This window comes from Rhincodon typus, chromosome 8 (assembly GCF_021869965.1).
Source record: "Rhincodon typus isolate 14 chromosome 8, sRhiTyp1.1, whole genome shotgun sequence".
Lineage (NCBI taxonomy): Eukaryota > Metazoa > Chordata > Chondrichthyes > Orectolobiformes > Rhincodontidae > Rhincodon > Rhincodon typus.
The window spans coordinates 30,943,022-30,969,166 of record NC_063339.1 but is presented as its reverse complement, the minus strand read 5'-3'; the positions used below and the strand labels follow the sequence as shown (position 1 = coordinate 30,969,166).

The window sequence follows — 26,145 nt, the reverse complement described above, 5'->3', positions numbered from 1 at the left end:
AATATTAGGTATTGCATTTTGCTAAAACATACTAGGGCAGTACTTATACAATTAATGGGGCCTTCGGTTGAGTTGTAGAGCAGAAAGACCTAGGGGTTCAGGTACATAATTCCTTGAAATTTGTGTCGCAGGTAGACAGGGTGGTTAAGAAGGCATCTCACACGCTTGCCTTCATTGCTCAGACCTTTAATTATAGATTATACATTGAAATTGTACAGGATGTTGGTCAAGCCTCTCCTGGTGTACTGTGTACAGTTCTGGTCACCCTGCTATAGGAAGGATATTATAAATTGGAGAGGGTTCAGAAAAGATTTCCCAGGATGTTACTGGAGTTATAAAGATAAGCTGTGTAGGCTGGGACATTTTTCACTGGAGCGTAGGAGGTTGAGGGGTGGCCTTAAAGAGGTTTATAAAATCATGGGAAGCACAGATAAAGTGAATAGCAAGTGTCTTTTCCCCAGGATGGGGGAGTTCAAAACTAAGGGGCATGTTTGAAGGTGAGCGGACAAAAATTTAAAAAGGTCATGAGGGGCAACTTTTTTTACACAAAAATGGATTAATATGTGGAATGAATTGCCAGAGGAAGTGATGGATGCGGCTACAGTTACAACGTTTAAAAGACATTTAGATAAATGTATGACTGGGAAAGGTTTAGAGGGATATAGGCCAAACACAGGCAAGTGGGATGGTTTGGTTTTGGGAACATGATCAATGTGGACTGGTTGGACCAAAGGGCCTGTTTCCTTGCTGTATGACTCTGAGTCTGTGACCTTACAGGCTTTGCTTGCAAAAATTCAATTGGCCACACAACAGTTTTCCTGGTGGTGGAAATTAAAATAATAATAAAATCTATTCAAAAAGATGTCTTCATTTTCTGTCTCACTAAAAAAAATATGGAATTAACCACAGGTAATTTAAAAAAAAACAGAAAAAAAGAAAATTATCATCGGATTTTCTTTGAGTTCTTCCCTCACTTCTTTTAAGTGATGGTGTACATTTAATCCAGCATTGGTGATTTACTCTAATCCTATTAAAATGTGCGCTCTCCCAATATTTATCACATCCACTCATTCTCTCTCTTCCTCCTTAAACACATCATCTGCATCATCCGCCTTATTTGTGAAGACAGGCGCAAAATATCCTTAAATATTAAACCCACATCAATGACAACAAAAACACAAAAACACAGAAAGCACGGTCTTTGTTTTTATTCCCATGTCTTCTGCCTCTACACAGATTAATTTTTGGTCTTTTATCGGCCTTAGTCTTTCCTCAATTCATAAAACATCTTTGAATTCATGTTGATTTTGCTTGTCATTATTCTCTCTTGCTCCCCCTTTGCTTTCCTAATTTTCATACCAGTTTAAGCCCTATATTGTCTATGCTTCTCCCAGCTTTCTATAGTATTCAGTTCTGGTGTCACACATAAGCTTTTCTTTTCTGACTTACCGTACCCTGTAAACTGCTTAACACCCTGGGTGGCCCTAAATTTGTGTGTTTCATGCTTTTTTATTGTGACAGCATATTTGTTCTGAATTCTTTGAATCTCCCCTTTGAATGCCTCCCACTCCTCTGCTGCTGATTCACCTACAAGTAACTGTTTGCAGAACACTTTTGCTAAATCTACATGCTTAGAAAATTGGCCTTGCCCCAAATGTAGAATTTTGACTCCTGTTCTATTTTGTTCTGTTCCATAAATTTCTTAAAACTGACCGAATTATGATTATTACAAAACTGTTCTCCCATTTCCACTCCCTCTATTTCTCCAGCTTAATTTGCTAAAACTTTATATGGTATCTCTTCCTCAACACCATGTACTGGTCAACATACAGATTTATAATGGTGTGTGTTGATCAAATGCATTTTTTCAGCAAATTCTGGCCAATATTTCTAAAATACTTCTAAATATTTCTGATAAGTTTGATAAGGTGCTAGAAAAATGCAACTTTTTCTTCCTTTTCAATCAGTTTTGTTATCGAAAGGATATCATTACCTTTATATGTCTTAATTGGATATATTGCTAATTGTTCGTAATCATCTCCATAGATTACTTCACTGGATACTTCCTTGAATTTTTTTTAATTGGTACTTTATCTACGTTTTCTGTTTACCATTAAGAAACCTTATCACAAAATTAACACATTGATTCAAACCTGTCTTTCCCTTTTGCAGACCCACCAAGTGTGGAGCCTACATTTCTGGAGATTCGACAGGGTCAAGGCAGGAGCATTACCATGACTTGCAGAGTGCTGAAAGCTTACCCAACCCGCGTTTTGACCTTCGAATGGAAGCTGGGCAATAAGATCTTATTAACGGGGCGATTTGAGTCACAGGATTATACGCAGATCAGAGTGGACAATCTTTCCAAAGACAGCTATGGAGTTTACAACTGCAGCATAATCAATGAAGCTGGCGCTGGCACGTGTAGTTTCCTTGTGACAGGTATTCATCTGAAATGTCATTAATGTGATACATTTATATTACAGATTGCATCTTATTCCCCTGCTGTCTTAATTTAGCATGGTAAAAATGTTTCTTTTCCTGCATTTGTCCAATTCACCTAGCAGAATCATTTTGTAGAGAGTTTGCAACCAAGAAGTATAGGACTAGATTTTACACTTTCCTTGGAGCTATTGAGAACATGAAATCATCATTTCATGGCCACTTATGGGCTCTATCTGCCACCACTGATATTTCACCCATGACTAGGGTGGGTAGGGGGGAGCACATCCCACAAGAAGCCTTTAACTCCCCGGCTGGTCTGCCTAATTGCTGTGAAGAGCCTCTTTTACAGGGAACTATGCCCTAAGGAAGTATCATCAGTTCCCATCCCAGCCTCTTGAACCTTATAGGACTGAGTTGAGGAGAAACCCAGCGACTGGTGAGCCTGTAGAATTCATTACCACAGAAAGTGGTTGAGGTCAAAACGTTTTGTGTTTTCAAGAAAGAGATGGGTATTGCTCTATGCCTAAATGGGAAATGGAATATTAGGGGATGGCAGGATTAGGATGTTGAACTCAATAGAGGAGCAGATTTGAAGGCTTGAATAGCCTACTCTTGACCCCTATCATTTTCTTATGAGACACCCAAGACCAGATTTCTTTGAAATCCCCAGCACGGTGAGGATCCCTACAGTTGCCAATGCTACTGCTGGTGTTGGTGGGTCTACAGAGCTGTCGATTAGTGGGTAGCTTTCTAAAATGGGTGTCCTGCAGAGCCTGAGGTCTTGCTTTAAAGCAGTTGATGATGCTCCCCGTGTTAAATTGCTGCAGGGAAGCTATCGGGAAAATACATAGATTGTCCCTGAACTTTAAGCTAGCGGGGGGCCAGGATTGTGACTCTCATAAAATCCAGTCCATAGTTTCATTTCCACTTCTGACTGCCATTGGCATTATTTTCACCTTCTTGCTATTATAACACATAGTAGCAGCAGAGTAAAGGTACATTCTCCTGCCTGAAGACTGAAATACAAGCCCAGAATTGAAATAAATTGAATTAACAACCATTGTTAAAATTAATTACTGGAACTATAAGCGACAGATGGTAGCAAGTAAAAAGGCAGATTTTAGTCTCGAGATGGGGATGACATTTATAAACCTTTTCAAGGTTCATGGTTATAATGTGTTAAGATGTTAGTGAGACCTTTTCTTTCCTTCATGGAAATGATTTTTCCTTCATGGAATGAGTTATGTTTGAGCATTACTTAGGAAACCAAAGCAGCTTTTCATGGGTACTGAAGACAGGTATTGAGATAGGATGAGTCAATTTTTGGAATGTCAGTGTTCATGGTCTGTTTTAAAATGCTGAACAGCACATTACTGGGTCATCAAATCTAAGAAAGATCCAGGTTCTATCTGTGTTAATCTAAGAATCTAGTAAAATACCCCGACCTCATCCTCTAGGGTGTCTCAACATCAAGCATTAACAAATAGGGCATTGTGATTTCAATGTTGTACTGAGGTATTGATGTCAAAACATCATTTACTGAAGAACAGATGTCTGTGGCATTGGTGCAATCATTTTAAATAACATTAATAGTGTTGTGTGCAGTTTTGCATTGGTGAGAGCCTGGATTAAGGACACAAACAATCATCAATTTCTGTCTGTGATTTTAATTATTCAACGTAGCCTTAATTTGGCAACAGGAGTCTCCACATATTCAAACATTATTGTATAAATATCACGCAGTGGGGTGAGGGTTGTTGGCTGTAACTGAGCTTTAGCTTCTGCTAAAGGTTTTTGTGTCATTAACATCTGTGCCAAAAATGACGTTGAAGTGGTTGTCGTTGTGTCCAGATAGAAAAAAAAATTAAGTACCTCATGTTTTGAGATTATCATTGTTGAACCCATTATAGACTCAACATCCTGGCAAGGTGCGGGAGTTCAACGTCAATAAAATCGTATATTTATTAAGCACCATAAGTCAGATGGTCTCCAGGAACAGTGTCAAACACATCTCAAAAATATCTCACTAAGCCCTGTGAGGAGATGTTAGGTCAGGTGACTAAGATCGTGGTCAAAGACATGGATTTTAAGGAGAGCCTTAGAGGAGGAAGTGAAGTGGAAAGGATTAGGAAGTGAGTTCCAAAGTTTGAGATCTAGGTGTAATTCTGAAGAATGGTCACCGGACCTGAAACATTGACTCAGATTTCTCTCCCCAGATGCTGCCAGACCTGCTGAGCTTTTCCCAGCAATTTGTTTCTGCTTGAGATTTAGGCAAGTGAAGGAAGGCCATAGTAGAACAATTAAAATCAAAGTTGCTCAAGAGGCCAGAAATAGGTATTGCAGATATCATGAAGGGTTGTGGGCATGGAACCCAAAGGGAAGGTTGAGGCGTTGATGATGTTAAAAAGAAAAAAGGATGAAAATTTTCAAATCGTGATGCTGTTTGAATGGGAGCCAATGTAGATCAGCAAGCACAGAGGTGATGGGAAAATGGGATATGGTCGAGTCAGGACACAGGCAGCAGAGTTTAGGATAACTGAGTTTATCATGGGTAAAATATGAAAGGTCACCTTCGAGTGAGTTGTAGCGGTCAATGTTAGAGATAATGAAGGCATAAATGGCAGCCAGTGAGGTGAGACAGGTGCCAAGTTGAGCAATATGATGGAGATGGGAATATGCTAAGCAAGTGGTTGAATGAGCATATGGTTGTGAACTTGTCCCAGAATTATACATGAGGCCATTGTTGTCAACAGTCTGTTTCATTTTCAAATAGGTGACAGGAAGAGAGACAGTTTTGGTAGCTAGGGCACAGACAGTGGTCTATAAAGTGACTTTCTGTCATCCCAGTGTTTAATGTTTGCTCATCATGTACTGAAAGATCCAAAGTTATGCAATGACAGAGGCTGAGGGAAGAAAACAGAACTTGTGAGAATTTTTTTATGATATTCCTGTCAGTAAGGAACAAATATTTGGAATGAGTGCTGAGAAAGTGGAACAAGGTGAAACGCTAAGAGAAAGAGGAAGGCCTAGGGAAGTAGAGGATGAGGCAAAAGGTGAGCTAATGTGAAGCAACACAACTGAATTGATGGAGTGAGTGATGAAAAGTACAGCCAGGAGATTCTAATTTTTATTCAATCACAGGATATGGGCATTACTGGCTAGACCAGCATTCATTGCCCAGAGGGCAGTTGAAAGTCAACAACATTGCTGTGAGTCTGGAGTCACATGTAGGTCAGATCAGGTAACTATGGCATTTTCCTTCCCTAAAGGACTTTAGCGAACCAGATGGGTTTTTCCTGACAATCGACAATGGTTTCTTCGTAATTATTAGACTTTAAATTCTAGACATTTATTGAATTCAAATTCCACAATCTGCCACAGAAGGATTTGAATCTGGGTCCCCACAACATTACCTGGGTCTCCGGATTAATAGCCTAGTGATAATACCAGGAGGCCTCATCTCCCTTTGGCCTACAGGACAAAGGTTAAAATACTATGGACACCGGAAATCTGAAATGAAGCCTGAAGAAGCTGAAGCTGGAAATATTCACCAGATTTGGCAGTATGTGAAGTGAAAAACAGTGATCATTTCAGGTCAAGAACTTCCGTTCAAGTCCTTGCCTGGTAATGTATACTGAGCTTCTCTCTCCGCAGATAGTGCTGATTCTGCTAACCAAATGGCTCTGGGCAGTCACCTCCTCCTGGCCAGCTGTGGCTGTCTGCTGCTATTCGATGTTTACCCCTCCCTTAATTTTGTTTCTCTTGCTGTTTGGGCTCCCCAGGGTTGAAGAGGTGCATTTTAGCCCAAACTTCAAGTAAACTGTTGTCTTTAATGGCCTCTGTTAGTTCAAACCCTATTTCCTGACGCTGCCTTGTGAGACGAAATAAAGATTGACAAAAAGCTAAATGGGAGAAACATGAAACATTAAACAGTACAGCACTAGAACAGGTCTTTGCTGATCATGATGCCATTATAAACTGGTCCCATCTGCTTGCACATGGTTCTTATCCCTCCATTCCCTGCCTTTTCATGGGTCGGTCTAAATGCTTCTTGTACGTTGCTATCATGTGTGCTTCTACCATCTCCCCTGGAGGCAGATTCCAGGCACCTATCACCCTATGTTTAAAAAACTTGCCTTACACATCTCACTTAAACTTTCCCCTCACGTCTTAAACCTGTGCCCCCTAGTATTTGACATTTTTACCCTGGAAAAAGACTTCAACTATCCATCCTATCCATGTCTCTCATATTTTTATATGCTTCTATCAGGTCATCCCTAGCTTCCAAAACTCTAGCAAAAACAATACATGATTGTCCAACCTCTCCTTATAGCTAATAGACTCCACTCAGGGCAACATCCTGGTAAACCTCTTTTGCACCCTCTCCAGGGGCTCCACACCCTTCCTTTAGTGTTGGAACCAGAAATGCACACAATTCTCCAAATATGGCCTACCATGAAGTCTTATACAGCCTCACTTGTCAGCTTTTATATTCAATGCTCCAACGGATGAAGCAAGTATATCACATGCCTCCTTTACCACCTTATCCACTTGCTTTGTCACTTTCAGGGAGCTTTGGGCTTGCACCCCAAGATCCCTGTACACCCAATACTCCTCGTGCAATTGATCTCGCAAAATGCATCACCACACTTGTCTGGATTAAACTCCATTTGCCATTTCTCAGTCAAATTTTCCAACTGATCTATATTTGACAGCCTTCCTCACAATCCACATATCCACCATTTTTCATTACATCTGCAAACTGACTAATCAGACCACCTACAATTTATCCAAATCACCTCCAAACATGGAGGTGCCAAACCGATCCTTGCAAAATACCACTGGTCACAGACCCTCGGTCAGAAAAACGCCCCTCCACAACTACCCAGTTTATTCTATGACCAAGCAAATTTTGTATCCCACAAACCAACTCACATGGATCCCTTGTGATTTAATCTTCTGTACCAGCCTATCATGAGGGACTTTATCAAATGCTTCAGTAAAGTCGGTGTAGCCAACATGCATTGCCCTACCCTCAATCATCATATTTGTAACTTGCTCCAAAAGCTCATTGAAATTAGTGAGACAAGACCTCTCCCACAAGAAGTCATGGTGACTATCCCTAATAAGTCCATTATTTTCCAAACACAAGTAAATCCTGTCCCTAAGAATCTTCTCCTCCAATAATTTTCCTATCTCTGATGTGAGGCTCACCAGCCTATAATTTCCTAGATTATCTCTGTTGTCTTTCTTAAATGAACAGCAGTGGCTGTACTCCAGCCTTCTGGGATCTCGCCTGTGGCTAAAGCGGAACCAAAGATCTCTGTCAAGGCCCCAGCACTCTCCTTCCTTGCCTCCCTCAATATCCTGGGATAGATCCCATCAGACCCAGGGAACTTATCTATTTAAAGTATTTCAAGGCACCCATTGGTTCCTCCTTCTTAATAGCGAAATGCCCCAGAATATCAACAAACTCCTCACTAATTCTATCATCATCCATGTCCTTCTCCTTGGTGAACACCAATGCAGAGTGCTCATTAAGGAACTCGCCCATTTCCTCTAGCTGCACACATAAATTTCCACCTTTTATCCTTGACTGGAACTATCGATTCCCAAGCTACCCTCTCACTTCTAATATAGATATAAAATGCTTTGGGAGTGTCCCTAGTCCGACTTGCTAAGGACTTTACATGGATCCTTGTAGCCCTCCTAATTCCAAATTTAAGTTCTTTCCTGCTTCCTTTATAATCCTCAAGGGTCTTGTTTGATTTCAGTTTCCTAATCCTTAGGTATTCTTCCTGTTTTCTTTTTTACCAAACTTTCAATATGTCTTATCATTCAAGGTTCCCAAATCTTGCCATCCTTATCCTTCATCTTCACAGGAATGTGCCAGTCATAAACTCCAATCAAGTGGCCTTTAAAAGACTCCCAAAAGTCAAATGCTGATTTTTCCTCAAACATCCACCTCCAACCTAATTTTCCCAGTTCCTGCCTAATACAGTTATAATTTTCCTTCCCCCAGTTTAGCACTTTGACCTCGGGGCCAGTCTTATCCTTATCCAACACTATTTAGAAATTTATGGAATTATGATCACTGTTCCCAAAATGCTCCCCCACTGAAATTTCAATAACCTGCAGGCTCATTCCCTTAATATAAGGTCTTGTATGACCCCTTCCTTAATTGGATTATCTACATTTTGTTTCAAGAAAGTTGTCATGGATGCACCTAAAAAAAAATTGCTCCATCCAAACCCCTGACACTAAGGGAGTCCCAGTAAATACTGCAAAAGTTAAAATCAACCCTGGTGTTTTTACATCTTTCCATGACTTGTTTACATATATGTTGTTCTATTTCCTGCTGGCTATTGGAAGGCTTATTGTATAAGCCCATCTTAGTGTTTGCACCTTTTCTATTCCTGAGTTCAACCCATATGGCCTTGCAGGATGTCCCATCTTAGTGCAGCTGTGGCATTCTCCTCAATCAGTAGTAAAGGTCCACCACCCTTTTAACATCCCTCTCTATCTCATCTGAAATATCTAAACCCTGGAATGTTGAGTTGCCAGTTGTGCCCTTCACTCAACTTGTTTCTATAATGGCTACCATATGTAGCCCAATGCAATAATTCAGGCTCTAAGCTCATCTGCATTAAGATAAATCTACTTCAGACTGCCAGACCTGCCATGTTTATTAACCTGGCCCTGCCTGTTCTTCCTGTTAGACTTACTTGACTTAAACTCTAGCTTCTCCTCAATTACTCCACATGTTGACCTATTGCTCTGGTTCCTGCAACCCCCACCACATAAGTTAAACACGCCTGAGCGGCACTAATAAACCTCCCTGCAAGGATATTAGTTCCCTCCAGTTTAGATGCAACTCATCCTTCTTGTGGATCCTGACCTAAAAGAGATCCCAATGATCTAGATATCTGAAGCCCTCCCTCCTATACCAGCTCTTTAGCCAATTCATTCAACCATGTTATCTTCCTATTTCTGGTCTCATTAGCACGTGGCATGGGGAGTAATCCCAAGATTGCAAACCTAGACATCATGCTTTTCAACTTTCTACCTAACTCCATAAATTCCCTTTGCAGGACTTCATCCCTCTTTCTACCTGTGTTACTAGTACCGTTAGGGACTCTCACACTCCCCCTTCAGAACATCCTGTGCACACTCAGAGACATCCTTGACCCTGGCACCAGGGAGGCATCACACCATCCTGAAGTCTCACTCGCAGCCACAGAAATGCCTGTCTGTGTCCCTATGTATAGAATCTGCTCACCGACACTTTTACCCTCCCTGTTGTACAGCAGAGCCAGTTATGGTGTCACTGATCTGGTTGCTGCTGTTGCTTTTCCCTGAGAGGCCAACATTCAAAACAGTTATACCTGTTTGAGAGGGGAATGACCAAAAGGGACTCCTGCACTGCCTGTCCCTGTTAACAATTCTTCCTGGCTGTCACCCAACTGTTTCTGCCTGAGTAATCTTACTTGTTGTGTGACCAACTTACTAACTGTGCTATCTATGATGGTCTCAGCCTAGTGGATGCCCCGTAGTGTATCCACCCACAACTCTAGCCACACCATGCAGCTATTTAAGAGCTGCAGCTGAACACATGCATGGTTACCATGGAGACTGGAAATGGCCCTGATTTCCCGGCCCTGATTTCCCATATATTGCAGGAGGAGCATTCCATGGGGCCAGAAAACACAAGTTTTAGTAATAACCCTTGAGGAACTCCCTTGCATATTTAGCACTGGATTAATCAAATATTTGAGTTGGAATTGTGTGTTAATTATTTAGCTGCTGAATCATTTAGCAAAAGGGCCTTCTCATGAGTTAGGTAGAGCAGGATCTGATAGGGTTCTAAATGATGAGACTTTGTGCACAGGGACAGGTGGCTCTTACTTCGTACCTACGTGCATGCTTGTGTATTCATGCTATGTCTTGCTATGCCTATTAGCATAGTCAGACAACCAAGAAGCTTGCCTTAATGGTCGCCAATCTTCATTGAAGGGATTACGTAACTTCTTGTATGCTCAAGAATTACATCAATCTCATGCCTGACCCATGTGCCTACAATTTATTCGGAAAACACACTACGTGTGCAACAAGAAGCTGCCATGTCTCAAAGTATTTGGGGAGTAATCCCCACTGAAGTCTGAAGAGACACTTGTCAGTCACTGGGTCCCAACAGTGAAAGTCAGCCTCTGGTAGCAGTTCAGGGGATTGGCTATGATCAGGCACTGATTGGTGTGTTCTCACTTGGGGATCCATGACTCTGTAGTCCAAGGAGTGGGTCGCAATAAGTTCTGCAGCTCCATAGATGTTAGTCATAGAGTCGTGGAGTCATACAGCTCAGAAACAGACTCTTTGTTCCAACTAGTCCATGCCGACGATAATCCCAAACTGAACTAATCCCACCTGCCTGCACTTGGCACATATCCCTTTAAACTTTACTTATTCATGTACTTATCCATGAATCGCCTGGGGGTTTAGGGCCAAAGTGTTGGGGGGGTGTGCGGTGGGGTTTGGGTTGGAGTGATGTGGATCCCTCCAGTCAGAGTTCTAGCTGTTAGTCACAGCTTGCCAAGGTGACAATGATCCACCAAAATCTACTCTCTGTTTCCTGTCTGTTAGCAACACTAATCCATGCCAATATGTTAGCTTCTATCCCATGTACTTTAATTTTTCTAACTAGGCTCTTGTGGGGGACCTTATCAAAGCATTCTGGAAATCTAAGTATACTACATCCATCAACTGTCCTTTATCAATTTGTTAGTAACATTTCCAAAAACAACACTAAGTTTGGCAAACACTCTTCCCCATTCACAAATGCATGCTGAATATATCCAAACAGATCATTATAATTGTACAAGTGCCTATTTACCCAATCCTTTATAATAAATTCCAGCATTTCCTCTACTACTGGTTTAAGGCTAGAAAGTCACTACTTTTGCGGTTTTCCCTCTCCCTTCCTTCTTAAATAATGGGGTGATGTATGCTGCCATCCAAAGCAGAGGAATCATTCCAGAATGTATAGAATTTTGGAAGATAATCATCAATGCATCAAATATCTCTATAGCCACCTCCTTCACTCTGGGATGTAAACCATCAGGTGCTGAGGATTTATTAGCTTTAAGGCCCATTAATGTCTCTAGTACAATCTTACTATTGGGTGGCATGGTGGCTCAGTGGTTAGCACTGCTGCTTCACAGCACCAGGTACCTGGGTTTGATTCCACCCTCAGATGCCTGTCTGTGTGGGTTTCCTCTGGGTGCTCCGGTTTCCTCCAACAGTCCGAAGATGTGCAGATTAGGTGGATTGGCCATGCTAAATTGCCTATAATGTTTAGAGATGCGTGGGTTATAGGGGGATGGATCTGAGTGGGATGCTCTGAGGGTTGGTGTGGACTTGTGGGCTGAAGGGCCTGTTTCCACACTGTACGGATTCAATGATACTAATTTTCATCAACTTCTTCTCTCTCGTCACTTAAATATCTAATACTGAGAGATTTTGTATATCTTTGTCCATTAAAACGGACAGAAAGTAAGCATTTAGTGTCTCTGCCATTTCTCTATTCACTGTTATAAATTGTCCTGACTCGTTTGTGATCAACAAACAGTCATTATAGGGTCATAGAGTCATTGAGTTGTACAGCGTGGAAACAGACTCTTCGGTGCAATTCATCTATGCTGTGCAGATATCCTAAACTGACCTAGTCCCATTTGCCAGCATTTTGCTTATATCTCTCTAAACCCTTCCTATTCATGTACCCATCCATTAAATGTTGTAATTGTACCCGCCTCCACCATATCCTCTAGCAGCTCTTTCCATACATGGACCACCCTCTGCATGAAAACATTGCCCCTCAGGTGTCTTTTAAATCTTTCCCCTCTCACCTTAAATCTACGCCCTTTAGTTTTGGACTCCCCAAAGGAGGGAAGAAGACCTTAGCTATTTATCCTATCTACGCCCCTCATAATTTTATAAACCTCTATAAAGTCACTCCTTAGCCTCTGATGCACCAGGAAAATAAGCCCCAGTCTATTTAATATTTTCCCGATAGCTCAAACCCTCCAACCCTGGCAACATCCTTGTAAATCTTTTCTGAACCATTTCAAGTTGAACAACATCTTTCCAATAGAAGGGAAACCAGAATTGAATACAGAATTATTAAAGTGGCCTCACCATTGTTCTCTGCATCCATAACTTGGCACCCCAACTCCTATACTCAATGCACTGACCAATAAAGGCAAGCGTGCCAAATGCCTTCTTCACCACCCTGTCCACCTGCGGCTCCACTTTCAAGGAACTACGCACCTGCACCTTTGGTCTCTTTGTTTAACATTCTCCAGGGCCCTACCATTACCTGTATAAGTCTTGCCCTGGTTTGTCTGATCAAAATGCAACACCTCACATTGATATAAATTAAACTCCATCTGCCACCCCTCAGTGCATTGGCCCATCTGATCAAGGTCTCATTGTACTCTGAGGTAACCTTCTTCATTGTCCACTACACCACCAAATTTAGTGCCATCTGCAAAATTTCTAACCATACCTGCTATGTTCACATCCAAATCATTCATATAAATTCCAAAAGCAGTGGACCCAGCACTGATCCTTGCGGTACCCCGCTGGTCACAGCTTTCCAGTCTGAAAAGCAACCCTCCACCACCATCCTCTGTCTTCTACCTCCAAGGCAATTTTTTTGCAACTGGTCTATTTTATAGACATATAGAAGCTTTTATCATCCATTTTTATGCTTTTTTTGATAGATTACATTCATTTGTGATTCTTCCGTTCCTTAACAGTTTCTTGGTTCTCCTTTCATTGTGCCTTAAAAAGCTCCAAATCCTCAGAATTATTGCTATTTCTGCCAATTTCATGGGCCTTTTCTATTAATCTTATATAGTCCTGAACTTCTTTTGTTAGTCATGATTGACTGCCCTTTTAGGGAGTTTTTGCACTTTGAAAGAATGTATGGTTGCTGTAAGCTATGTACTAGTTCTTTAAAGACTATCCAATGTCTGTGTACAGTCATACTTTTTAATAAAATTTTCCAGCACACCATAGTCAATTGGTTTGTCAACACCTTCATAGTTTCCCTTATTCAAATTTATCATCCTGTCTCAAAATGAACTACCTTATTTTGAAACATTATCTCATTCTATTCTAAAATTCTAAATTAAGTAAAATAATTACTCAGGAGAAGTTCAACTACCCATGAGTAACTATACAACTGACACCTGTACTAAACTCACAGACCCTCAATTAAAACTCCTCCAAACCACTTACATCATTCCCCCTGACCCTGACCCGATAACCCTCATTCACCGTTCCACTTACTTTCCACTTACCTTCTGTACTTACTGTTTGACAACAGTTGTCGGTGGCTGTCTGCAATTCTGGGCCTTTGAATTTCAAAATACAGCAGCTCACTGCTATGGAAAAGGGACATTATTTGTCTTCCCCTGACAGTTCCCCACTTGAGGTAGCTATTAGAATGGAATTATAGTTTTGCATATCTGAAGGAGCCCTGAGCAGAATCTCCTGTCTTGAAATGCGGAGCTCCGTGGTTTTCTGAAAAAGGAGGGGGTGGAGTGAGAATCTCAATGTGATTGGAAATATGGCTCATAATAAAAGATTCCAGTTGAGTCAACATTACTCCAATAAAGAATTTACACCTATTCCACTCTGTGAATAGAAATGTTTGAAATATCTAACAATAAAGACAGAAGGATATGTTGAACTCCCAGCATAGCTGAACGCAGTATGGTGCTATAGCCTGTAAGCTGTCTCAGTTCATAAAGCTTTATTAGCAGCTTGACGCTGGCTTCATTAATGATTTTTTTCCTGTCAGCATGGCAATCAGTAAGGTTACATAGGAATACATCCTGGGATTTCAATTTAAAGCTGCTTAAATTTGACCTCCCACTGAAATAGTGCCAACTTATTCATATGAGCAGGTGTTTCCTGCTGTACAGTGGCACTGGGACCTCTGCAGTGGAACTTGTTAATTAACGATTCCATAGATCATTATGTGGTCAGTATCATGGATGTAAAATGAAAGAGTCCTTTCCAACCTGTCTTTCAATTTTTAATAATGTAGTTCACTCTTTAGTGGACATAACATGCCCATCATTTTGTTGCACCTTGAACAAAATGGCTTCTCATTAAAACATTTTATTTTCTCATGCGCAAAAATGTTGCATGTGCTGCTCCATCAAACATCAAGGAAAGTTTACGCACCATCAAGTTAATATGCATGAGACATACCATCTGGTCTATGATAGCCCATCCATGTTGGAAAATTTACAAACAGCATCAACACATATAACTGTCATTAAGCTGCTTTTATTCTGCAGTCAGGGTCTCAGATGAATTAATTAAGTGTTTTATTTCATCTGCAGTGGATGTGAGCATTGATGTAAGGATAAAGTTTATTCCCTTTTCATTTTGCCCTTGAGAAGGTGGCGATGAGATGCCATTTTGAACTGCTACAGGCCACATGATGTAGATATATGCACACTGTGGCAATGAGAATTGTGTACAATTTTGGGGACGCCTTACTTGAGGAGGGATGTAGTTTTATTAGAGGCAGTTCAGAGGAGGTTCACTAGATTGGTTCCATAGAAGGGGTTTGTCTTACAAAAAGAGATTGAGCAGTTCAGGCCTCTCTGGATTTTAGAAGAATGGGAGGATATCTAGTTGAGGTATATAAGATGCCAAATGGGATTGACAAAGTAGATGTAGAAATGATGTTTCCTCATATGAGACAATCTAGAATGAGAGGCCATTGTTTTATGATAAGAGGTAGTAATTTAAAAAAAAAAGAGATGGGGAGAAATTACTTCTGTCAAAGTGTTGTGAATCTATGGAATTCACTACTCCAGAGTGTGGTGAATACTGGGATGTTAAGCAAATTTAAAGAAGAGATAGACACATTGTTCAGTAGTAATGGTTTGAAGGCTTATGGAGAGCAGCCAGGAAAGTGGAGTTGAAGCTGAGATGAGATCAGCCATGGTCATATCAAATGGCAGATCAGGCACAGGGGGCTGAATGTTTACTTGTGTTCCTAGTGTTATGCTCTTATGGTGTTCCAGATTTTGACTCAGCAATGATGAAGAAACAATGACACAATTTCAAGTTGGGATGGTTTCTGAGTTTATGGGGAACTTGCACATGTTGATGTTGCAATGCACTACTGCCCTTGTTTATTTAGATAGTAGAATATTTGGGTTCACCCGACGCTGTTAAAGAAGCCTTGGTGAGTTGCTGCAATGTAGCTTGTTATTGTTATACACTACTGCCAGTATCTGCTGGTGGTTGGAGAAGAAATATTAAAGCAATGGATGGGGTGCCAGTCAAGTCTTGAATGGTGCTCATTTTCTTGTGTGTTGTTAGATCTTTGCTCTCCAAGGCGAATGGAGAGTATTTAATCAGACTCCTCGATTGTGTCTTGTTGATGGTGGATAGCCTTTGGGGAGTCAGAAGACAAATTACTCACTGTGGAGTTACTGTCCACTGACCTGACCCCAGCAGGGCCACCACCATCTCAAGAGCAACTAGGAATATGCAATAAAATTAACAGCTAAAACATTTATCTTTGTGACAGTGGGTAAACCCCAAAATATTGATGGTGGGAGACGCAACTCAGTTAACTCTGCTGAATATCAATGGAAATCAGTTTGATTACATGGCACTTGCAGTTGGCAGTTGCCAGGCACTCATGTGGTGTGAATGTTATTTACCACTTAATCAACCCCAGCTTGAATGTTGCTCGGGTCTCGCTGCATGCAGGCAAGACTGGCTTCATTTCTGAGGCGTTACTTGTTGAATTCAATGCTGTATGATGGTAGTGAATATCACCACTTCTGGTCTAATAAAGCAATTGCTTTAGCAACTGAAATGGTTTGATATGTACATTTCCCTGATGTTTTCCAATAGCAATAACCTGGGCTGGAGGTGTTGGACCTACAACATCAATAAGTACCTTCCGTTGTGCTAGGTACAACTCTGGCTGGCTAAAGAGATTTCCTCCTAATTGCCACTGGCTTCAATTTTTCTAAAGTTGTTGGTGTTACATTTGATTAAATGCTGTCCTGATATTAACGGCAGTATTTCTCATCTCACCTCTTGGATTCAATTTGTTTTTCCATGTTTGGACCAACACTGCAATGATATCTGGAGCCAGCTCCTCCTAGCAGAACCCAAACTAAGCATCAGTGAGAGAGTTATTGGTGAATAAGTGCTGTTTTATAGCAGTATCAACAACAACTTCTGTCAGTTTGGTGATGATTGAGAGTGGGTACAGAGGGTTGTAATTAGTTGGATTGGATTTGACCTGACAAGACATAATTTTCCACTTTCCAATTTTCCACATTATGGTTAGATGCCAGTGTTGTGACTTAACTGGAGCAGCTTGGTTAGAGGCACAGCCAGTTCTGCAGCTCTGCCTTCAGTACTACAGCCAGGATGTCAGGGAAGGGATGGCCTAGTGATATTATTGCTGGTCTGTCAATCCAGAGACCCAGATAACATTCTGGGGACCTGGATTTGAAACCCGCCACAACAGATGGTGGAATTTGAATTCAATAAAATATCTGGAATTAAGAATCTAATGATGATCTTGAATACATTGCCAATTGTCAGGAAAAACCCATTAATGTCCTTTAGGCAAAGAAACTGCCATTCTTACTTAGTCTGGCCTACATGTGACTCCAGACCCACAGCACTGTGGTTGACTCTCAACTGGCCTCTCGGCAATTAGGGTTGGGCAATAAATATTGCCTAGCCAGTGACGCCCTCATCTCATGAATGAATAAAGAAATATTGTTGAAGTTCATAGCCTTTGCTGTATCCAGTGAGTTCAATTATTTATGGATATTGTGTGGAATTAATTAGAATGGCTGATTATTGGCATTTGTGATGATGTGGACCATAGTCTTAACACCCCGGGTGAAGGTGATTGCAAAAGCTTCAGCCATTTCTTTTACACTCACGTCCTCGACCGTCATTAAGGATGGAGGTCTTCATGGAACCTCCTACCCCTTTAATTATTTGTTCAGTTTTCTACCACATTCACACCGGGATGTGACAGGAAAGCTGGCTTTTGATTTGGCCCATTGGTCATGGATGTAGCCCCATGTGGTAGCTTCAACAAGTTGACAACTCATTTTTGAGATATGCCTGGCGATGGTCTTCGTATCTCAGCAGGTTTGACCACACCTGTGGAAAGAGAAACAAAGTTAACATGATGAGACTAATGTGATTCTTCTTCACAACTGCTCCTTACATGCTCCTCATTAAAGCAGGTTTAGTTTCCTGGCTAAATGGGAACAGTAGAGTTAGGAATATAGAATATGCTGTCTGAGAGGGTGGTAGAGGTAGCTGCATGAGCATAATTTAAGAAGCATCTGGTTGAGCACTTAAAATGTCAGGATGTAGAAGGCTATGGACCAAGTGCTGGTAAATGGGATTACTGTTGTTTGATGTTTGGTGGTCAGCATAGACTTGGTGGGCCAAAGGGTATACAATACAATGGAAGAGTCTGTAATGATATTACATTTTCTGGACGTGTTTTCAGTCACAGCTGACAATATCAGACTTTGGACACAGATGGATCCAGTCCTTTTCAAACTGAAGCAACTGATATTGATGGGGAAATCCAAAGGACCATCACAACTAGAATTGAAACCTTTTTGGGCTCAGACAGACCAACTCATGGTAGAGGACGGCTTATTGTTATGGGGATCAAAGGTGGTTGTCTTGAGCAAAGGTCACTGTTAAATAATAACTGAACTCCGCCTGGACTAGCTAGTGGCCTCCAAAATGGCAATGTTGGTGAGGAGTTATGTCCGGTGGCCAGGCCTGGGCAGTTGGTGGGACAATGCCCAGAGTATCAACGTTGGAATAGCTGGGTAAACCTTGGAATCAGTTTGCAAATCAACTATGCAGGTCCTTTCATGGACTCAATGTTCTTAGTCATTGTAGACACCCACTCAAAGTGGTTGGATGTGCATAGTGTCCATTTGTCAATCACTGGGATGATGACAGAAAACTGCACGCATTTTTTGCAATACATGGAGTCCTAGAAGTGTTGGTCGCAGATAATGGGCCATCGTTTACCAGCAGGTAATTTGGTTATTCTGAAATCAAATGGGATTTGACAAAAAATGACAGCTCCATACCATCCATCATCCAATGGCCTGGCAGAAAAAGTGGTCCAAACTTTGAAGGCTGGAATATAAGAACAACCTGCATCCTTGCTAGGTAACAAGCTGTCATGGTTCTTATTTGATTATAGGAGGACCCCACATGCAACCACAGGGATAGCTCCAATGGGGAGAAGACTCCTTACCAGGTTAAGTCTGATCTTCCCGGACCTGGTGGGGAGGGTAAAACGGCATCAGGAACTCGATGTAAGACCCTGCCAAGTGAGAGAGACAGCTTGATACAGGGTGTAAGAATCACAGAAATGGCCTCACATGGGTTAGAGGCATGGTTGGCTCGAGGTCAGGACCATGAGGTAAAAGGTTTGAGATGGTGCAACGGTCCTAAACAAGCATGAGGCCCATATGAAAGCGGTGAATTCGCAAACGGTGCAGGAGCAAAATGTACGCTGCCCCTTGGAGCCGTCGGAAAGCTGCTGGAACCCATGGTTTACCATGTCCGAGTGTTGGTGAGTCCTCGGATTCAGAGATGGACATGATGGCTTTGCTACCGGAAGAAGAGAGAGTGAAATTCTACTGAGGCGCTCCTGGCGCAAGAGGTAAGCTCCCGTGCATTATCTGTCACCTGTTTCAGATGCCAATTCAGAGGAATCTGACCCGGTGCTAAAATACCCCAGGAGGCTTTCCAAGAAAAAGGACCAGCCTATGTCCTCAGACTCAATGGGGAAGGGATGTAGCCAGCAGGGCCTCAGGGATTTCTGTCATCATTCTGAGTTCCCTGATTGGAGCTGTTAATCTGGTCCAGTCAGGGGGGCCTGGCTGACATAAAATGGTTGAGTTTCAGAGATAATGTCATTCTGGTACTTGGCTCTATTACAGGCATTTCTATAGTCAAGGAGTGTTCGTGTGTATATAAAGAGTTACTTGGTGACGGGATACCGTCCTCTGTGGAGTTATTTCAAAAATGGCTTGTTTCTAAGTGTGAATTAAAACGGGTAAAAATCATTGGTCATGGCTTAGCTCTGTTTATCAATTGTTTCCTATGCTGTTTGACACGCAAGTAGCCCTATGTTTTAGCTTCACCAGGTTAGCACCTCCTTTTCTTTTTGGCATGCCTGATGCTGCTTCTGACATGCCTTTTTGAATTATTGATTGAACCAGGATTGATTCGCTGGCTTGACAGTAATGGTAGAGTGAGGGATATGAGGGACCGTGAAGTTGCAAATTGTGTCTGAGTACAATTACGCTGTGCTAATCGTCCACAACACCTCATGGATTGCCAGACTTACGTTGCTCGATCTGAAATCTATCCCATTTAGCACAGTGGTAGTGCCACATAGCATGATGGAGGGTATGTTCATTGTGAAGATGGATCTTGAGCCAGTGAGGCATCTATATGTTTTAGGGCTCAACCAGATCAGTCAGTAGTGGTGCTGTGAGCTGCTCTTGGTGATGGACATTGAAGTTCCCCACCCAGATACATTCTGTCATCAAAAGTGATTCCTCCAAGTGTTATTCAACATGGAGGAGTACTGGTTCATCTGCTGGGGGAGGTTGGGAAATGGTAGTAATAATCAGCAAATTTTTTCCTTGTTCATTTGACTTCATGCCACAATTTATAGGATCCGGAGTCAATGTTGTGGAGTGTCAGGGCAAATCCTTCTTGACTTGTGACATGCTGCCACATCTGCTGTGTCAGTCTTGCTGAACATACCCAGGGATGTTCATGGTGGTTCTTGAGACATTGTCTGTAAAGTACAATTTCATGACTATGACTGCATCAGGCTGCTGTTTGACTAGCCTATGAGACCGCTTTCCCGATTTTGGTGGTGATCCCCAGTTAAGAGGACTTTGTATTGTTGACAGGGCTGAGTTTGACATTGCCATTTCCACTGCCCAAGTGGCCTACCTGGTTTTATTTCTTTGTGATTTAATATTGTTAGACCATTTCAAGGGCAGTTAACAATCAACCATGTGGGTCTGGAGTAACAAGTAGGCCAGATTTCATTTGCTAAAAGAAATTAATCAGCCAGATGGGTTATTGCAACAATAGTTTCACGCTTGTCATGAGACCTTTATTTCCAGATTTTAAAAAAAACTAATTCCATGCATCTGCAATGATGGGATTCAAATCCAGGTCCCCAGATCATTACTGCATTAGTCCAGTGACAATACCTCTCTACCTCATGTAAGGTGCTGTAGATAAGCAGGAGACAGTGAAGGTTAAAACTGTTCAGCCTTTTCTTCTGCCTCACATATGTCATCCTGTTCTCATCACCTTATAGGATTGCACTGAGGACTCAGGCTTAGTAGACTCACAGATTGGTGTTCTCATTCAGGTTGCTGTTATTCCACATTCTCTTCATCATCTTGGTCATAACAGAATCAGCTTTTGTGATGCACACATCGATTTTAGCATTCAGTGACTAATTTCTGGTGATTATGGAGCTAAGATATGTGCAGTTATCAACAATCACCAGCATCACATAGTCAATGGTGAGAGCTAGTAATATGACAGCATCCAGGACCATTAACCTTATCTTCCAAATGCTAATGTTCAAATTAACAGTTTGTCCTTTTCGTCTGAAGGTGTTCCTCATAGAATTCTAGTGTAGCATTGTCAACTAGAGTATTTCTTGGATGAAGACTTGGCAAACCCATGTCATAAATGTCAGAACAGCAAGGCTAAACAGCTTTCTGTCAATTCTGGTTACTAAATAGACATCCCTCTCTGGATGGCCTGAAGGCACGTAACAGCAAAGAGAAGAAAGAATGTGTCAAAGAGTGCCAGTGCCAGGGCACAACCCTGTTTGACCACGCTGTGAATCTTAAAGTGTTCTGATATTATTCTGCTAGCTGACCCTATCTGTCAGGTTGTCATGGAAAGAGGAGACTATATTGAGAAGCTTTGGCAAGCTTCCAATTTTCTCCAAGTAGCTTAAATAGACCTTCTCTGCGCACTTAGTCAAATGCTGTGATGATATCAGTGAAACAGGACAGGTATTAGGCGGTTCCCTCGCTCAAACCTTGAATGGCTCACAGCAGTTAGAGACTGTGCCCTTAGATGGATGGATGCTCACATTGTTCCACATTTTAACGCAAGTGATGAGACTTAACTGGGAAACTATGGGCTCATTAACTGTCTTCAGTCATAAGTAAGTGTCTCATTGTTGCCCCTATTGATGTTCAACACAACTACTCTGATAAGGAAGTTATTCAGTGTGGCAGCCATTCAGCTTCCTGAAAACTAAGTCACTTCTTATAAATTTTATGGAATGTTCTGTAAAATCAGTAGGTTAAGTAAATGAAGGTAACCCTGTGAACATTTTTGACCTGAAGTTTCAGAAAGAATTTAATAAGGTACCTCTCAAGAGGCATCTCTCCAGAAGTTTAAGGAATCCAATCGTGGTTCTGGTGAATTGAGAGCTGGCTGGATGCTGAAAACAGAAAGTTGTAAATAGATTTAGATCTGCTTAGAGACCAGTTACCATGGTAACCTGCAATGCTTGATCCTATGGTTTTTACTCTTTATTATTTTCATTAATGACCCAGATGTAGCTACTATGGAAATGATCTGTGGGATTGAGGTTGATACAGAGACAAATGTGAAAGTTAGTACAGTAGAGGATGCTCAATTGCTACATATTTATACATAGCTTATTTTGGGAGGATAGGTTTGTTCATTTTTATAAACTTATTAAAGTTTTGGGTTATGCATGGAGGCAAGTCGAATACTAAGTATGCATACAGCTGATGTTTGTTGCAAAAGAATTATAGAGCATTACACTTGAAAGGTTCATGGCCAGAGATGTGAGGCTTAACCGAAGCAAGCATGGATTTAAATTTAATTCACAAGACAATACACTATAAAACAAATAAACCTTCATGTTTTTGTACTAGAACTTAATTAGGCATCTGTAGATTTGTGATCTGCTCATAAAATAGGCAATATTTTGGCACCTTAGCAAATAAACTCATACTTTAATAATAAAGAATAAACCATACTTTTAAAAAAAGCCTCACAGGCGATTTGATCTCGGTTCATAAAATAGCAATGGGACCAAGAGTGTGTTTACAGGATTCAATTAATTCAACTCAATAGGTTAGGTAGCACCAGAGGTCACATTTACAAGTTATGTAAGCATAAAACTAGATTGAATGTTATTTGGTTATTTTCCTCAAAGGTGCTGGGACTGTGAATCCTGCTTCGTTATGTTTCTTCAAGAGTGAGCTGGATCTGCTTCTACCTGGGGCTTTAATTGTACAAGATATTGCTAAATTGTAATATAAATCTAGTTTGTGAGATTTGATTGCCCAAAGGTAAAATTATCCATTTTTTTCTCCCTTATTGAAAGTTTAGGCTTTTATCTGTTTTTTTTTGTCCCTTCTGTAAGGAGATTACAAGGTCCAGGTTGGTGGAACCTGTCCCATGACTGATAAATCATCATAACTCAATGGGCCAGCCAGCCTACTGCTCTATCATTTTTGAAACATAAAAAGTGCTGGAGAAACTCAATAGGTCTAGCAGCATCTGCAGAGATAGAGACAGATAATGTTTTGACTCGAGTATAACTGTTTGTTTAATAACTGTCATTTTTGTATGCTTGTGCTTTTGAGCAGCCAACTTTAAAAAAAACCCTGTATATTTAGTTTGTAGTTGACACCACCTCTATGCATTGTTTTCAAGTGTCTTTAAGAAATTTTGCCCCACCATTGTGCACAAAGAAAAGAGATCTCCTCATTTAGCTTTTTCTGTGGAGAAGGAATCCTATATTCAGCACATTTGTTTTAAATGGATTCTTATCCATGGTGCATTCTCCATATTGCACCTGTATATTTAATTATTTCATCTGCAACATCTCCAAAATCTTCTACGCTCAGCAGTTTCCTGGGGAATGTTTTTAGATACTTTTCAAACTTGGCGTGCGGATTGATTTCTGATTCAATGACTCCCTGCCCTCAGCAAATTGCTAGCATCCCAGTAAATTTCTTGATTATCTTTCCTATCACATATCAGAATTATGATGCAGGATAAAGGAAAAGTTTTATTGGCTATGGTCTCACAGTACTGACAGTTGGGGAATTACAACTGAGGATCAGTGAGATAAAAGAAATAGCTCAAAGAAATACACCAGGGAGAATTGTGCAAGGGATTGTAAATAATACCAGTTTCATTTTTTTGTGATATGAGTCATTCCATTGGTACAGTACACATGCTTGGTCAATATAAAACAGTTAACTTCGTAACCTGGTACTAGATATGACCCTGTAATATGACATTACTGGCGTTATTCTGAGGTTACACAATGTTGTTCAGTAAATATGGGTCAAAGGTACTGTCCACTCAAAGGCCTGGCAAATTTTCTGGCAAGCCCTCACATCTGACAGATCTTCTTGTCGTCCTTTTTCAGTGACGTTTGCTTTGTGGTCAAATGTCTGTGTCAGTGATGCCATCCTACATAATGTCATACAGTCTAACGTCTTGCACCCTCTTCCAACAAAATAGAAATACAAGTAGCATTGAGCAACACTGCCTGTGCCCTTACCAGATGCCTGATCAGATTATTTTAATCATCATGTACAACTTACAGTCAACTTACTGCACACTGAGCTTGGATATAAACTGAAGTCACTGTCTCCACCCACCATTTTTTCATTCCCAGTTGTGCGTCATTAAAATCTTCAACGCTCGACAGCTCCACACAACACGTCAAGCTTTTGAATTTCATAACCACTTCTGCTTATTTCAGCTGATCAGAGAAAGCAAAGGCTATCCCTCACTGTCTGGATAAATCATATTTACTGCTGTATATTGTGAGAAATCATTGTTGCCCACTTTTGTGGCACTGAATTCATCACCCTGGATCTCACTGATGTTTCCTCTCTTTCTTAAAACTATGAAAGGAAGTGAAACAAAAAACAATACCTGCAGTTTACCATCTCTATTCTGTGCTGTCACACTGCACTCAGCACAGCTGCCTTGTTGAAATCTGAGGCTCATTGTAAAATCAGTAGCTCTGGAATCAAACATGATTCATTTGATAAATCCAAATGAGAAGTTACTTGAGTCATTTCACAGTGCACCAGGAGCCAGAGTGAACTTGTTGAACTTATGATTTTTTTCTAGTAAATGTAATCTAGGGTTTAGTTGTAAAATTAAGTTTATTCTTGGGGTGGCATTGGACTTGGATGATGAATTATATTAACGTACTCTTCTTTGTCATTCAGACCTTGTCTTGGACATCATCTGATACAGGAAGGATTTGCATAAAATGTTAGAATAGCTTACTTTAATCTGAGTATCATCAGTGTCTTGCCGCCTGTAAAGTGATTAAGCTGTATATTTACCCAGTCATACAGAAAAGCTGCAAAGGAAATGTAACTGTGTTGCAGTTGGGAATATTCTAAGACTGAGTGTGAGGCATGTTCTTTGGAAAATGCAAAGAGAACTTTACACAGATTGGAGTGTAGGTTGGATGCAATTTGTAAATAGGTTATGCTGATTAAGGCTGCAGAAAATAGTGCTAGGTTATTTTCCATGCTACTAACCAGCTACGTTTTGACGAAGGCAAAATCCAAATTCCAATGTGCAAATTCTTAACATATGCAAATTAATGATCTAAGCAAATTTACATAATATCTCCATTTATTTCCTTGACCTCAGCTTTCAATAATTCTGAAAGGTTAGTTCTCCTGAGCTGTAGCAAATAGTGCTAATTATGCTGCTTAACCTATGCAGGAAGTTTGAACAGCTGTGCTTGACTTCATACCTGTCAAGAATATCTGTAAAGTGCTGCAATTGTATATAACACCCTTAACATAATGAGATGTCCCAACTCTTGCCACAGGAGTGTTATCAGACAAAATCTGATGCCAAACTGCTTGAGATACTCTGGTGGTAGCTTTTAAGGAATGGCATCAAGGGAAAGAGGGAGGCACGAGCTAGCAGAAGGCATGGTCACCAATGGTGGTGTAAGGAAGAGCAAGAGAACAGAGTTACAAGAATTGAAGGGTGGTAAGGTGAGAGGCATACATGGAGAGGGGGTAGGTGAAAACACAAAGTGATTTCAGCAGAAAGGTGATCATTTTAAAGTTAGGAGCAAAGGCTAAATTATGTGAACAAGAACAGAGTTATTGGTTGAACAAGACTTCGTGAAATTTATGATATTAGGGCAGTAGAGTTTTAGTTGAGTTCAAGTCTGAAATGGTTATAAAATGCCATCCATGAAAGTTGAGTCCAGAGATAACAAAAGCATGGGTAAAGATAAGCCAAGACAGGGACAGAGATGGTGGGTATGAAAAAGACAGATGTAGGCTGTCTTGGCAATGGACAATTCAAAACCCAATTAGTTGCATGAGCTAAGATCAGGTCCAATATGTTTTCAGAGATAGTAGGAACTGCAGATGCTGGAGAATCTGAGATAACAAGGTGTAGAGCTGGATGAACACAGCAGGCCAAGCAGCATCAGAGGAGCAGGAAAGCTGACATTTCGGGCCCAGACCTTTCTTCAGAAATGGGGGAGGGGAA

General features: G+C 41.0%; 1 protein-coding gene across 1 annotated transcript in view; it reads left to right on the top strand.

The window, feature by feature from the left end:
- mdga2a (MAM domain containing glycosylphosphatidylinositol anchor 2a) overlaps positions 1-26,145 on the top strand; it is a 570,544-nt gene that overhangs the window by 299,965 nt on the left and 244,434 nt on the right. Inside the window, exon 9 of the mRNA XM_048600082.1 lies at positions 2,173-2,442. Coding sequence (XP_048456039.1) covers positions 2,173-2,442 — 270 coding nt within the window. The remainder of the gene's footprint in view (positions 1-2,172; positions 2,443-26,145) is intronic.